The following is a 14,399-nucleotide window of genomic DNA, read 5'->3' as shown; positions in this document are numbered from 1 at the left end:
AAGAATTCCTGCCGGTCCCAAGTAAAACTTAGAATGCCTATTCTTACCAGGCTGTTCATCTCTGAAGATTCAAGGCTGCCACACTGCTGAATGGTACCAAGGGCCTCCATGCCCTCTTCATCCCACATGTAAGTTCCGGCAGAGCTACTGGAAGGAGAAAGTTCAAAGGAGGAATCCATTGCGTAGTTGGCGTCTGGAGACATAAGATCATTACCTGATGCCGTGGTCTGGGAACTCACCAAATCTTTACACTGGTCTACTCAAAAGACAAAAAAGTGACACAAAAAATGCAAGTTATTAAAACATTATAAGAGAAACAACCATTTTTTCAAAACTATATCACTATGACATCAAGGGCATTTATATTTGCTTTAATGGTACAGGAATTGGGAATCTGAGACATTATGCTAATCAAGGTACACTTGTACCATATGTAGAGAGGAATATACATCAGTGAGAGCAGTCATTTTACTTCCATAATATTAATGCGCAGACACCAATTCCATGGCAAGTCGGAGTCATTGGGACACGAGATGACACAAAATGGCTCTTTCCATTTATCTTTGTTAATGCCGGTCTATTGAATGTAGAAAATTAAACACAACCATATTCTACAATCATCTCTGTGAACAATAGCTAATAAAAGTTAAGAAATAAAATTAAATCACAAGATCATATAAATACTATTTATGGTAATAAGCAAATCAGACTGCAATGTCATGTGGTAGATCAGAACGAATATCGAAGTTAATCAATATCAGGTCTGTCCAAGTAAAACACGGAGGGCAGCTCAGCTTCAAGTGCACTATCACAGTTTAAATTGTTTCAGAGGACTCAAATTTTTAAATTTGTTCCTCATGATATTCCCTAAAGCCAGTTACACAGCCTACTTTCTTTTCTGCACTTTTGATTGGAACACGTTTGAGAATTCTTCTAGTACAATAGCTTATTTCATGTCTTCAGATAAACCTTGCGGCGTTTGTGTTTCTCCTCAATTGCTGTGGGAATATGGAATAAGCCAGCATTGCTCAATATAGTTACTGTTTATAATACTACCATATTAAGTCAAAAGATTCAAATGGTCCAAGGTTTAAAAAGCAGTCCACTGTCAGCAAAAGCAAGAATGGGGTTCAAATTAATATGTTTCAAGAATATTCATAGGATTTTCCAGTATCCTGCATATGCTAAGTCTGACAAGTTACCAAAGAATATCACGTGTATTAAAAAGATGACCACAGCCAATTTTCTAAAAGGAAAACTCAAATCATCCTATGAATGGATGAATAAAGAAAAATGGGATTTTCAGGTAACGTGATCAGAAAAGACTAAGCATGTGGAAGGGGAGAAATGTCACACCAGGACATTTAAAAACAGATAACCCATAAAAATCAATCATGCTCTCACCAGTAACACCAGAGAAACAGAAGGGAAACTGATGAGAAAACTGTTACCATAGCAACAGTAATTTTAAAAAGGGATCGACAAGCTGGCCACTCAAGCGAGTCATTAAAAGACATCTTGTTAAAAAGACCAACAAAATACAAGTATGATAATGACACCATCCATTTTTCTGTGCTTTCTTAAAATGCTATAAAATCTCAGAACATCAAATAAAATTAGACATAGCCATAACGAAATACTAGGATAAAAGACCAAAAGCTCGGTTAAATAGTTAGTCTTTAAAAGAGCTGCATAAGTGAGAAAGACAGGAGAGAGTACTTTATGGAGAAAAACAAACAAGCAGCATGGATTATGGGAGGAAGTTCTTGCCAATTAAAATGTACTGAAATTCTTGTAAAGAAGATTCTTCACAGTAGTGAAGATTCTATATTTTACATATTGTTTATGGATTTTAGTTGCAAATATGATACAAGCTTCTGAGGTAGACTGAGAAATGGCTTATCTAGAATACGATCAATGCTGAGCTATTTCTAGTTTTCACATAGAAAATGATTTGTATCAGGAACAAAAACAATTGTAAAATTTCAGATAACACCAAATGCAAGGTAAAGTTTCAAACAAAGCGAACAAGCAAACTAAAATGAAAATGATTTGAAATATGTTAGAAATGTGGATGGGTAAATAACAAACAGCATATAACATGGACGAATGCAAACTAGAGAGAAAAAGGGGCAGGAATAGAAGTAAACAGTAGGAGGTATAAGTGTATCTTGTGCATGAATTGGAGCGCATGAGGAGGGGATTAAAGGATTCAGAACTGTTTACTCTGAAGAGAAGGTGCAAGAGTAGGGCTATACAATCTTAAGATTGAGAAAAATAACATGGAGGACTTAGTTGAGAGAAAATACAACTGAGGCACTGTAGCATCCTTCGGACAACGGTGCAAACATTGAAAGGAACAAAGTTCATAATACACGTGTGTTCATGGAAGATGGCCTAGTGGTAGTATTGCTACTAATCAAGAGACCCAGGAAACGTTCCAGGGATGTAGGTTCAAATCCAACCAGACTGATGATGAAATGTGAATTCAATAATAATCTGTAAATAAGAGTCTGGTGATGACCATAAAACCATTGCTGACAGTCAGAAAAGAACCTATCTGGTACACTGATAATGGGAACTGCAGATGCTGGAGAATCCAAGATATCTACTATCTGGTACACTAATGCCTTTAGGGAAAGAAACCTGCCATTCTTACCTGGTCTAGCCTAAAAAGAGACTGCAGACCCACAGTAATGTGTTGGCTCTTAACTGCCCTCTGGGCAATTAGGGATGGGCAATAAATGCTGGCCCAGCCAGTGATGCCCACATCCCATGGAAGAATTTTAATGAGTTCGTATGAAGAATCACATATCACGCTACAGACAATCTAAAGTGATCATTTAAAACATTGACTGAAAATTTATCTTGGAGTAAAGACAGAAAAAAAAAGATTGTATTTACTCTGATGCTGAGTGGTAGCATTAGGCATTCAACATTATTTGTTCATGGGATGTGTATTTCCTGGTCAAACCAACTTTTATTGTCCATTCCTAATTACTCCAGATGGTACTGGTGGGCTGATTTCTTGAACTGTTGTGCTCTTTTGGATATAGATACACCCATGGGATTGTTAAAGATAGATTTCAGGATGTTGACAACATGACGATCCAGCAAAGATGACAGAATTCCCAGTCAGTGGTGAGATTTGGAAGGGAACTTGCAGACGGTGGTGTTCTCATGCATTTGCTTCTAGGTGTTAATAGGTCATGGATTTGGAATTTGACACCAAAGTAGCCTTAGGGAGTTACTGCAGTGCGTCTTTTAGACAGTACACACTGCTGTTACTTTATCTTGGCGGTATGCTGAAAAAAAGACTACCCATCAATCCAAGTAACTTAAAGATACATTTAGTACAACCAGTGTTGTACTATCTCCTGCTTGCTCTCTGGTCAGTTTTCAGTTAATACCCAGTTTATATTTCACAAGCTTGGCATTTGTGCCAAAGCCAGAACTCCTATGGACTAACACTACAGGGGATCCCTGATTTACAAACGTCTGATCTTATGAATACTCTCACATACAAACAAGATCCCATATTAATACTAATGTTAAAGCCAGTTTTGAGAAGATTTGTAGCTCAGGTTGAGTTTCTGGATATGAGTTTGCTCGCTGAGCTGGAAGGTTAGTTTTCAGACATTTTGTCACCATTCTAGGTAACATCATCAGTGAGCCTCCAGTGAAGCGCTGGTGTTATGTCCCGCTTTCTATTTATCTGGTTAGGTTTCCTTGGGTTGGTGATGTCATTTCCTGTTCTTTTTCTCAGGGGGTGGAAGATGGGCTCCAAATCAATGTGTTTGTTGATGGACCATCAACAAACATTGATTTGGAGCCCGTCTTCCACCCCCTGAGAAAAAGAACATGAAATGACATCACCAACCCAAGGAAACCTAACCAGATAAATAGAAAGTGGGACATAACATCAGCGCTTCGTCGGAAGCTCACTGATGATGTTACCTAGAATGGTGACGAAACGTCTGAAAACTAACCTTCCAGCTCAGTGAGCAAACTCTCATCCACTCATGTTAAAGGTCCAACATGCAAACATTTGCTCAGTCTTACAAGCAACTATTTTAATAACACTGTCCTGTACACTGTTCCAACTTGCACACAAATCAACTTACGAAAACACAAAGTGGAGGCAATGGCCTCGTGGTTTTATCACTTGGCTGTTAATCCAGAGACCCAAGTAATGTTCTGGGGACCTGGGGTTTGAATCCTGCCACAGCAGACGGTGGAATTTGAATTCAATAAACATCTGGGAAATAAGAGTCTAATGATGCCCATGAATCTATTGTCGATTGTTGGAAAAACCCATCTGGTTTCCCCAATGTCCTTTAGTGAAGCAAACTGCCATCCTCAACTGGTCTGGCCTACACGTGACTCCCTCTGGGCAATGGGGGGGGAGGGGGGGGGGGAAAAAGAGGGGAGAGGAATGGTGGTGCAGTAAATGCTGCCTAGCCAGCAACACCCTTGTCCCGTGAATGAATGAAGGAAAAAAAATGGAACCTAGCCATATCCCAGGGATTGCCTGCAAATGTTAATGTAAATACAGTCAGGTTTCTGAACAGGTACAAATTGCTGGGAATCAAGAAATGAGCTAAGGTCTTCTAGCATTATGGTAATATCCCTACCTCTGAATCAGGAGGTCTGAGTTCAAGTCCTACCTGTACCAGGTGTGCATTATAACATGTCTGAATTGGTTGATAAAATAAATACAGGGGATGAATTGTTCATACCAATTCCTTGGTGACAAAGTACATCATCATTGTTAAATTCAATTTATTCAAAGAGTTTAACAAGTGGAAGTCATTCAAAACTCTAATTTATACACAAAAACTATCCAATTTTATTTATTGCAAATGTTTTAATTTCTAACAAGTGGTACCTGAGCTAACGAGGATTAGTTGAACAGTTACTGAGCCTAACTGTGGATGAGAACTGAAAAAATGTCAGAAGACATACCTATTAACACAGAATGCCTCAATGATCACATCATGACAATTATGCATGTTAATTCAACTCCCATTCACCTAGATATACTAAATCCTCCACAACTATTGAAGTTATAAGACCATATCACTATTGTTTCACCACAATGCTGACAAATATGCAAAGAATAGTGGTGGCAGAAATATTAAAGCAACAGCTTTTTAAAATTTTTCCAGTTTTAACAGTTCAAGATTATTGTTGGTAGTGTAAAATCTACTCTCTGAAGACTACTCTCACTTTGACCCTGTGGATGCTAATTCATTGACACTGCTGAATGACATTTTACTTTGTAGTATTTATCAAACTGTTAGTAGTAAAATGCAGTTATGTTCAAGTTACATAAATGTAAAATATACCATCACTGTATTTTATATTGAAATCTTACACACCAGACAAACCAGTCTCAATCCAATCTGTCCCTGTATATGCAGCAAGTAGAGCTTCTTCTATTCCAGCTGAAGACATGGCCTCTTTAGGACTGTAAAGATCATCAGGAATTTCTGTAGAAATAGAGTTGTCACTATCCACAATTTCAATGGACTCAGTACCTGAATTAGGTAAATGTTCACTTTTATCATCATTTATTTCACAATTAGAATCAATTAAATTGATCAGTTCTGGATTATCAATACTTTTTCCACATGCAGATTCAAGTTCTTCATTACTTCCAGGTACAGTGCTCTCATCTACAGTACTAACAGTTAATACATTCTCAGCAGCATGTTCACTATTTACAATTTCATTCTTTAAATTGCTTTCACCAACTGTTTGGGTCCCAGGGATTTCTTCTCTTGTCTCAGACATTGAATTTACATTACTTCCTGTTCCTGAAGAGACCAGCCTACTAGATTTCATCAACGAAGATCGTGAGAACTTGGAGGCAGAGGTAGAAGCAAAAAATGGAGCTGTGGAACAACTGGGAGGAAGCAACGATTTTTTGAAGGCAGATGATGGCGCTTTCAGAGATTGTGTATTGGAAGTACGTTTACAGAGTAATTCACTTGTGCTTGAGCTATTAGTACCCTTGGTATTGCCATAGCGAAGAACATTGGATTTCAAGGGCAGACCTGACCTCATTTGCTGTGTCAGACCAGATCTATCTGCAGACTTGGAAAAGGACAGAGATCTCGGTATTACTTCAGTACCACAAGAGTTATTTTGTATGGAATAAGAAAAGCTCTGTGATCTTACAATGTTCTCATCTGACCAGTTCTTCAAACTCTCTGAAGATTGGCTAAGACTATCTTTTGAACTGCTTGATCCAGAGAAAGTCCCTTCTTGTTCAGGCATCTTTGTAACTGCTGCTTTATGAAAATGGCCAACTGAATGGGACCTTGCAATTTGAGAGGCTATGACTGGCTTGTTCAGCATTTTCCCACGATCTCCTTTCATGGAATTATTTAATCCAGCTGCAAGGATTTTGCTTTCATTGTCGTAAGGTATAATCTTCTGCTGTTTTTGATGCCTAGACGCTGCAGTAGTTTTACTCTTAAAGCCCAGGTTTGTGTAATTTTTAATAACAGGAGCTGTAGAATAAGAGTTTCTCTCCATTTTAATAAGCTTTTCACTTGTAAAACTACAAGGGTAGAAACTAGTGGTGTCTTTTGCACCTTGTCCACCTGGTTTAGTTTTAACAGATCTTTTCCAGTTGAAAGAAAAGCCACCAACACTGCCAGCGCCATTTTGCTTGTCACCATCTTTGGAAGTGCTAGAAGCACTAGCACTGCGAACACAAGCTCCATTTGCTACAACTTGGGGAAGAGTCTCACTTAGCTTAGACGTTCCACCACCAAACTTGGGCAATCTCGAAATAGAGGCAGATTTTCCCTGTGTTTTTCCTTCCATTAGCTATCAGACACTTCCAGTTCTGAATGTAATGACAATCTGAAAAACAAAGAAGAAATAATTTGTACAAATTCATATCAAACAAATTTCCACTCCCCACTCTAATAGCCAGTGTGCCTATTCTAAACAAAGAATTAATAAAATTATCATTCACGAACAGAATCAAACCATTTTATCTCCTATATGTGTCAAAAGCAAGTGACAAAAGCACATTTACTTGAATACTTAGTCAATTCCATGCTATTCATGTCTATGAACATGTAATTTCAGCATGACACACTGCCTATTACCAACAATTTAACTCATTTTTGTTCAAGAATTCGGAATGCTGCCCAATGAACAATACAAATCATCTGCTATGTTTACACATGTCCAATGCACATGAGAATTGAAAAATTATAAACTCCACCCTTGAACTGACTTAAGTCATAGTTGCCTCCTATAGCTTACTTACAGGCACCACGTTATTTGAGTTAACTTTAAAATGTTAAACGACTGTTTTGAAGAATAAACAAAATTTTAAAGCATGGGTGTGGAGCTGAAGGAACACAGCAGGCCAAACTGCCTCAGAGGAGCAGGAAAGCAGTCGATTCAGGTAGGTCATTTTAAAACATGGTTGGTTTTACATGAGGCAGGGAGGAGTGAAATCATAAGACACACCCAGTTACAACTGTCTACTTTCCTATAATACTTATGTTTTTGTATTCAAGTAAAGCTATTTCCAAAAAACATAGGTTGGCTTTGGTGATCCTGGAACACTATATAATCTGTATTGTTTCACAACAGGATTTGAATGAGATCTATGTATTGCTTCAAAGAAACTGATCTGATGCTTTCTATTTCTACATCCTGGCAATTAATATGATCAGGTGTTCTAACCATCATAGTTCAGTAACATCAGCATCTTTTGGCTTGTTGGATACAAAGCTGTCTCATTATTATGAAAGAAGAACATCAAGGATATTTTTCAGATTGGAGGAAAAGCTGGCAGTGGAGTTGGTATCAGGAGCCTTGCTTTTCCTGACTATGTATTAATCATTTATGTCTTGATAATGCAAGGGACAATCTCAATGTTTGCAGATGACATAAAACTAACAAGAATTGAAAACTATGAAGACGACTGTGGAGAACTCCAAAAGGACACAGACAAGTTGAAGTGGGAGGATAGGTGGCAAATGAGTTTCAATGCAGAGAAGTGTGAGGGGTGATAAATTTTGGCAGAAAGAGCACTGAAAGACAATATAAAGTAGGGGATACAATCCTAAAGGGGGTGCAGGAGCAGAGAAGTTAGAGTGTGTATATCCACTGATCTTTGAAATGAACAGGGTGGCTGTGACCAGTGAGTAAAGCGTACAATATCTTCAGTTTCATTAATAGGGGCATAGAGTAAAAGCTAGAGAGATGATGATAAACCTGTATAAGATAGTAATTACATCTCAGCTGCAATATTCTTTACAGTTCTGGGTGTCACTAGCCCGAGTACGTGCACAAGATGAAAAGTGGCCATATCCCAAGAATGCTAAATGGTTAGCCCATGCCAACAGACAAGCAGGGTGCAATAGCTCCAGTGCATGGATGTTGTCAAAACATCCCTCAACATCAACCAGGTGAGAATCGATGCAAACATCTGCTGCTGCAGATGTCGGGTGTTTAGCATCAAGATGACAAGCAGTTTCAGGAGCTCCACAGTAGATGTCAGACCTACAGACAAGACATCGGCAGAGATCATCCCACTCCACTAGCAAGAGACAGCTTTATATGCAACTATGACAGCTCAGAATTGATTTTTACAGCCATCAAAATAATCGCAGATCTTCTCATCTGGCTTCAACAAACTATATGATAAAAGATGGCCCATACGTAACACCAAAACTGTCACTCCCTTGGATTCCTGACACTTTCCTCCTCAAACATGTTACAACTCAAACCTCCCCCTCTCATGTTGTTAAATGTAAATGCAGTTTCATTAGACACTGGCCCACGATTTCTTGTGGTTGGAAGAATGCCAAGCAGTTTGTTGGTGAAGGACGAGTGATCTTAACGTGTTTTTACATCATCCTTGTAAAGCTCAGATTTAATTATTTGGTTATTTTTCTCATTTCCCATCCTATTTTTTATTTGCTATAGATTTATCCACCTCCCTTTTGATGTGGACCAGAGCTAAATCCAATCGGAAAACTGCATCTGTACTGGTTAAAGACTCTATAATGCTTGGGAAATAGATAGCAGATAATGCCAAATAATTTGCTTCAGAAATATCTTTACTCCATCCTTCAATATGGGAGGAGTTAACTATCCAGTGCTGTCACAAATGACACTTATCAAACCAATTCCTTCGTACAGGGCAGAGAAAGCAGGGAAGTTACCGTTCTTGCAGTGCTGTAACAAACCATCAGACACTGAATTTAGAACAAAGCCCAATGAACAGAAGTATCAAATTCTACATTACAACATTAAGTATTCTTTCTGGGGAATAGCAGCTTAGTGGTTATAATGCCAAACTAGTGAGCCAGAAAGCAGCACAAATAATCAAGAGAAATCAGTTTAAATCCAACAATGGCAGATAAGCCTTTCAAATTCTCTTACTTAAATCTGGAATAAAAAGCTGGCTTAAGTAGTAGTGACCACGCAACTGCACGGTAGTTTTTCCAAGCAACCAACCCATAATGTTGGGCAAACAAGGTGTAGTGCTGGATGAACACAGCAGGCCAAGCAGCAGCAGAGGAGCAGGAAGGCTGACATTTCAGAACTGGACTCTTTTTCAGAAAAGAATGTTTTACTGAAGAAGAGTCTAGGCCCGAAACGTCAGCCTTCCTGCTCCTCTGATGCTGCTTGGCCTGCTGTGTTCATCCAGCTCTACACCTTGTTATCTCAGATTCTCCAGCATCTGCAGTTCCTACTATCTCTGAAACAATTTTAACCACAATGTTGGGTATTTTTGCTACAATAGCTTTTAGCCTTAATCAATAGAAGCAATGTAACTTACAACAGGACCCCTTAGATTTTGTATGACTGGTATTTTCCCAAAACACAAGTTTAACAGTCTGGACTGGCAGATGTTTGCAGTAGCTGCTGCATTATTTTGCAAATTTCATTAATTATTTATAATGGAAATTCTGAAGCAATCAAGAGCACTGTAGACATTAACCACAACCATCTCTGACAGCTGCACAGCAGTGTGTATGGGTGAAGACAGTCAGACCATTAGTAATAGATAGCTTTATCAAATATGGCTGTTAATAGAGGTTCAAAGAGGACAGCTCCTACATAAAGGTGGCATAAACAGGATAGGCTGTCATGCCTCTTTCTGTGATTTAAAGTTGAAAATACTATGAAAGATTTTATCAGTACTAGATACCAGCGTATCACCTGATACCTGGCAGGATGAACAAAAACAGAAATTGCTAGAAAAACTTAGCAGGTCTCACAGCACCTGTGGACAGAAAACAGTTAACATTTCGGGTCCACTGACTCTTCTTCAGAACTTGTCAGATTAAGTTGTCAGCCAACATCAGAGAAAGACGTGTGCTGATGTCTAATGTCAGGATAAAGGTGAAAAATTTTACTGGTATATTTCTAGCTATTCATTATGCTTTCCTGAAACCCAAAAAGGGACAAACTTTCATACGATGAAATAGCTGAAAATGCTAACAAGATTGTTATACTTGGAACTGCTGTGCTATTACATTAATGACATCTTTAAGGTGTCATCCAGTTCAACTGCTACCCTGGAAAGTAGGCACAAACACAGCACATTTTTCAAAATTCACATAACATGGATGCTACCTGTAAAACAGCATTCATCGCTCATTCCTAATTGTTAATTGAAAAGGTGGTGTACCGGTATAGAAAATAACAAATAATTCAATTCCTGGCTGTAGGTAAGTGCTCTTCCCCAGACACTTATTCTTGTAAAGTCACTAAGCCTGCCATTTTTCAGACTGTAGTATTTTGGCCTGAGTGGCCAATGGAGATTATTGTACAGGAATTTTACATCTTTGCCAGAAAGTGTAGTGAACATATAGCAATATGGCTGCAATAAAAACAAGACCATGATAGGATATTATAAATAGGAGGTGCAAACTTAAACTGTATGATTGTATTTTAGTAACCCATAACATTGTATGCAACAAAACAAGTGCATTATAGACCACACAATCCAATATTTTAGGATGTAAATCATACAAGACAGCGTTGAAGCAACACAACAGCACAGAGAGATCAGGTTGAAAGTCATGATTCTTGCTTGTAATTTATGATTACCAAACCTTTTCCGACTTTACCAGCCTAAACAGACCTGTAGTCTGTTGAGAACCAGCAAAAAAAAAATGAACTTGGCAAACTATAGTTGCAACGCCTCCAAGGAACTTGTACTGTCAACAAACCCCAGCTCCTGAGCTCGAACTAAACACCTCTAAAGACTGCAGTGTTCTTTAATTCACCTTGCAATGTTTATGAAAAAACAATTACAAACCCTCTGAAGGTACATCACAGCTCAGGTAGATTATATATGTAGCCAAAAAGCACTAAAAAACACAAGGAGCACAAACAGGTGTAAATAATCATTAACACAAAAACTGAACTCACACAGGAAATAAAAGGACTCAAAGACTAATTGCCATGAACGGAGCCTCTGTTGTGTACTTCAATAGCAGTAATTAGACCGCAAGACTCGCCTCCAGTTACGTCCTATCATTCTGAAGTACTGCCAACCTTAATGCGAGACCTGTTGAATATTTTGAAAAGAAAGCTAAATCCCAAAGTTAACTACAGGATTCAAACTCTAAATCAATGATTTCCCAACTACACAGCTTTGGGATTTGTCCAAATCTCAGGACATAAGAACATTAAAAAAAAGGAGCAGCAGGCCTTGGGTCCATCCAGCCCACTATACCAATTAATACGATCATGTTTGGCCAATTTGATTGTGGGCATAGCTGTATATTTTTGTCAGCCTCCGATAAAGTTTGTCAATCAAAAAGATGTCTAGCAGTCTTGACTATATTTTAATTTGGATTTTAGTAATCCATAAATTTAAACACATGCTGTACAATATGCGACCCAATGAAGGAAATGCTAATACACCATGCATCGAGTGCTTTCGAAATGCAAGTCATATCCCACCAACACTGAAGCAACACAACCATAGACATCAACTTGAACCTCGTGAGTCGATTGTAATTTCTGACTACCAAACTGGTCTCCGTTGCATTCCGAGGCACAGAATTCCAAAGACTAACAACCCTCTGAGCAACTAAGTTTCTCTTCATCTCAAATGAGAAGCCCCTTATTTTGAACCTACATTCCCAAGTTCAACTATTCCCTCTCAACAGGAAACATTCTCTCAACATTACCCTGTCAAGCCCCCTATAAAGAGAGATAATGGGAACTGCAGATGCTGGAGATTCCAAGATAATAAAATGTGAGGCTGGATGAACACAGCAGGCCAAGCAGCATCTCAGGAGCACAAAAGCTGACGTTTCGGGCCTAGACCCTTCATCAGAGAGGGGGATGGGGAGAGGGAACTGGAATAAATAGGGAGAGAGGGGGAGGCAGACCCAAGATGGAGAGAAAAGAAGATAGGTGGAGAGGAGAGTATAGGTGGGGAGGTAGGGAGGGAATAGGTCAGTCCAGGGAAGACAGACAGGTCAAGGAGGCAGGATGAGGTTAGTAGGTAGGAAATGGAGGTGCAGCTTGGGGTGGGAGGAAGGGATGGGTGAGAGGAAGAACAGGTCAGGGAGGCAGAGACAGGCTGGGCTGGTTTTGGGAATGCAGTGGGGGGAGGGGAAGAGCTGGGCTGGTTGTGTGGTGCAGTGGGGGGGGGGGTGGGGGGAGGGACGAACTGGGCTGATTTTGGGATGTGGTGGGGGAAGGGGAGATTTTGAAGCTGGTCAAGTCCACATTGATACCATTGGGCTGCAGGGTTCCCAAGCGGAATATGAGTTGCTGTTCCTGCAACCTTCGGGTGGCATCATTGTGGTACTGCAGGAGGCCCATGATGGACATGTCATCTAAGGAATGGGAGGGGGAGTTGAAATGGTTCGCGACTGGGAGGTGCAGTTATTTGTCTCTGCCTCCCTAACCTGTTCTTTCTCTCACCCATCCCTTCCTCCCTCCCCAAGCCGCACCTCCATTTCCTACCTACTAACCTCATCCCGCCTCCTTGGCCTGTCAGTCTTCCCTGGACTGACCTATCCCCTCCCTACCTCCCCACCTATATACTCTCCTCGCCACCTATCTTCTTTTCTCTCCATCTTTGGTCCGCCTCCCCCTCTCTCCCTATTTATTCCAGAACCCTCACCCCATCCCCCCTCTCTGATGAAGGGTCTAGGCCCGAAACGTCAGCTTGTGTGCTCCTGAGATGCTGCTTGGCCTGCTGTGTTCATCCAGCTTCACACTTTATTATCTTGGATTCTCCAGCATCTGCAGTTCCCATTATCACTGATTGAATTTTCTGTGACGTGTTTGTAATAATGTTATATTCCCACCTCAGGTAAGGTCACCAACATTGTGCACAGTACTCAACTATAGTCTCTCAATACCTTATGTGTTTGTCAAAAAACTTGACTACTTTTATACAACATTCCCCTCGGCAATAAATGCTAAAATCCTGTTTGCCTCCCAACTACTCGTTGTGCCTGAACACTAACAATGTTATTCACGTACAAGGACACCAACTTTCCTCTGTACTTGAGCATTCCTTACGAACAGAAACATGGAGCAGGAGGCAACTATTCAGCTCCTTAAATCTATTTAAACATTCTACATCATGGCTGATCATCTAACAAAGTCACTTTCCCGTCCCTTACCCACATCCCTTGATTTCACATGTATCTGAAAATCTATCAGTTAATCTTAATATCGATCACATTCAATGAATCGGCTTCCATAGCCCTATGGAGTCCAGAAATCTAAAAATTCTCCATCTTGAGAGTGAATAAAATCTAGCTCATCTCAGTCCTAAATGGCCTGCCCCTTGTTCTGTGCCTGTGGCCACTAGTCTCCACATGCAAATTACATTCTACTTTTCTATTCCTCCCTCCATATCATCTGCAAACTTTCTGCCCAGGTACAACCTACTTCCAGTCTCCCAGCTTTCCTAAACCAAGATGTTTATATTTTCTAATTTCAATTAGCTGGAAACTTGCCACAATATTGGGAATTTTGGAAAATTACAACCAATGCATCAACCATTTCTGCAACCACTTCCTTCAAGAACCTAGCATGTAGCTAATCAGGTCCTAAGGTCTCATCAGCCTTAAGTTCATTTAGTTTTGTCCTTTTTGCCTCTCAATTTTCTATTCCTAGGACACTTTTACTGTGAAGTACAATGTACTTTAAAGCTTCTTATTTCCTCAGCTTTTCATCATTATTTCCTCTGTCTTACACTCCAAGGGTCCGATGTTCATTTTCACAACTCTTTTCCTTTTTGTGTTCTCGTATAAGGTTTTACTCGAATGAATGATTTTTTTATTGTACAGTGAATAATACAGCAAAATACACTGAAAAACTTCAATAATCGCCACAACCCGGCACCCTTTTGACTTGTTTAAGCACAAAAG

At 39.6% G+C, this 14,399-nt stretch overlaps 1 protein-coding gene across 4 annotated transcripts in view; it reads right to left on the bottom strand.

The window, feature by feature from the left end:
- The window catches only part of ccser2a (coiled-coil serine-rich protein 2a), a 625,227-nt gene that overhangs the window by 562,719 nt on the left and 48,109 nt on the right, over positions 1-14,399 (bottom strand). For all 4 annotated transcript variants that reach the window (XM_059640304.1, XM_059640306.1, XM_059640305.1 and 1 more), the window contains 2 exons: positions 5,382-6,876; positions 48-256 (listed from right to left, as the gene is read on the bottom strand). In XM_059640304.1, the coding sequence (XP_059496287.1) occupies positions 48-256; positions 5,382-6,837 (1,665 nt within the window). In that variant the 5' untranslated portion in view covers positions 6,838-6,876. The remainder of the gene's footprint in view (positions 1-47; positions 257-5,381; positions 6,877-14,399) is intronic.

Source organism: Stegostoma tigrinum, chromosome 37 (genome assembly GCF_030684315.1).
Source record: "Stegostoma tigrinum isolate sSteTig4 chromosome 37, sSteTig4.hap1, whole genome shotgun sequence".
Taxonomy (NCBI): Eukaryota; Metazoa; Chordata; class Chondrichthyes; order Orectolobiformes; family Stegostomatidae; genus Stegostoma; species Stegostoma tigrinum.
The sequence above is the reverse complement of the archived record's forward strand: the minus strand, read 5'-3'. Positions and strand labels throughout refer to the sequence as shown.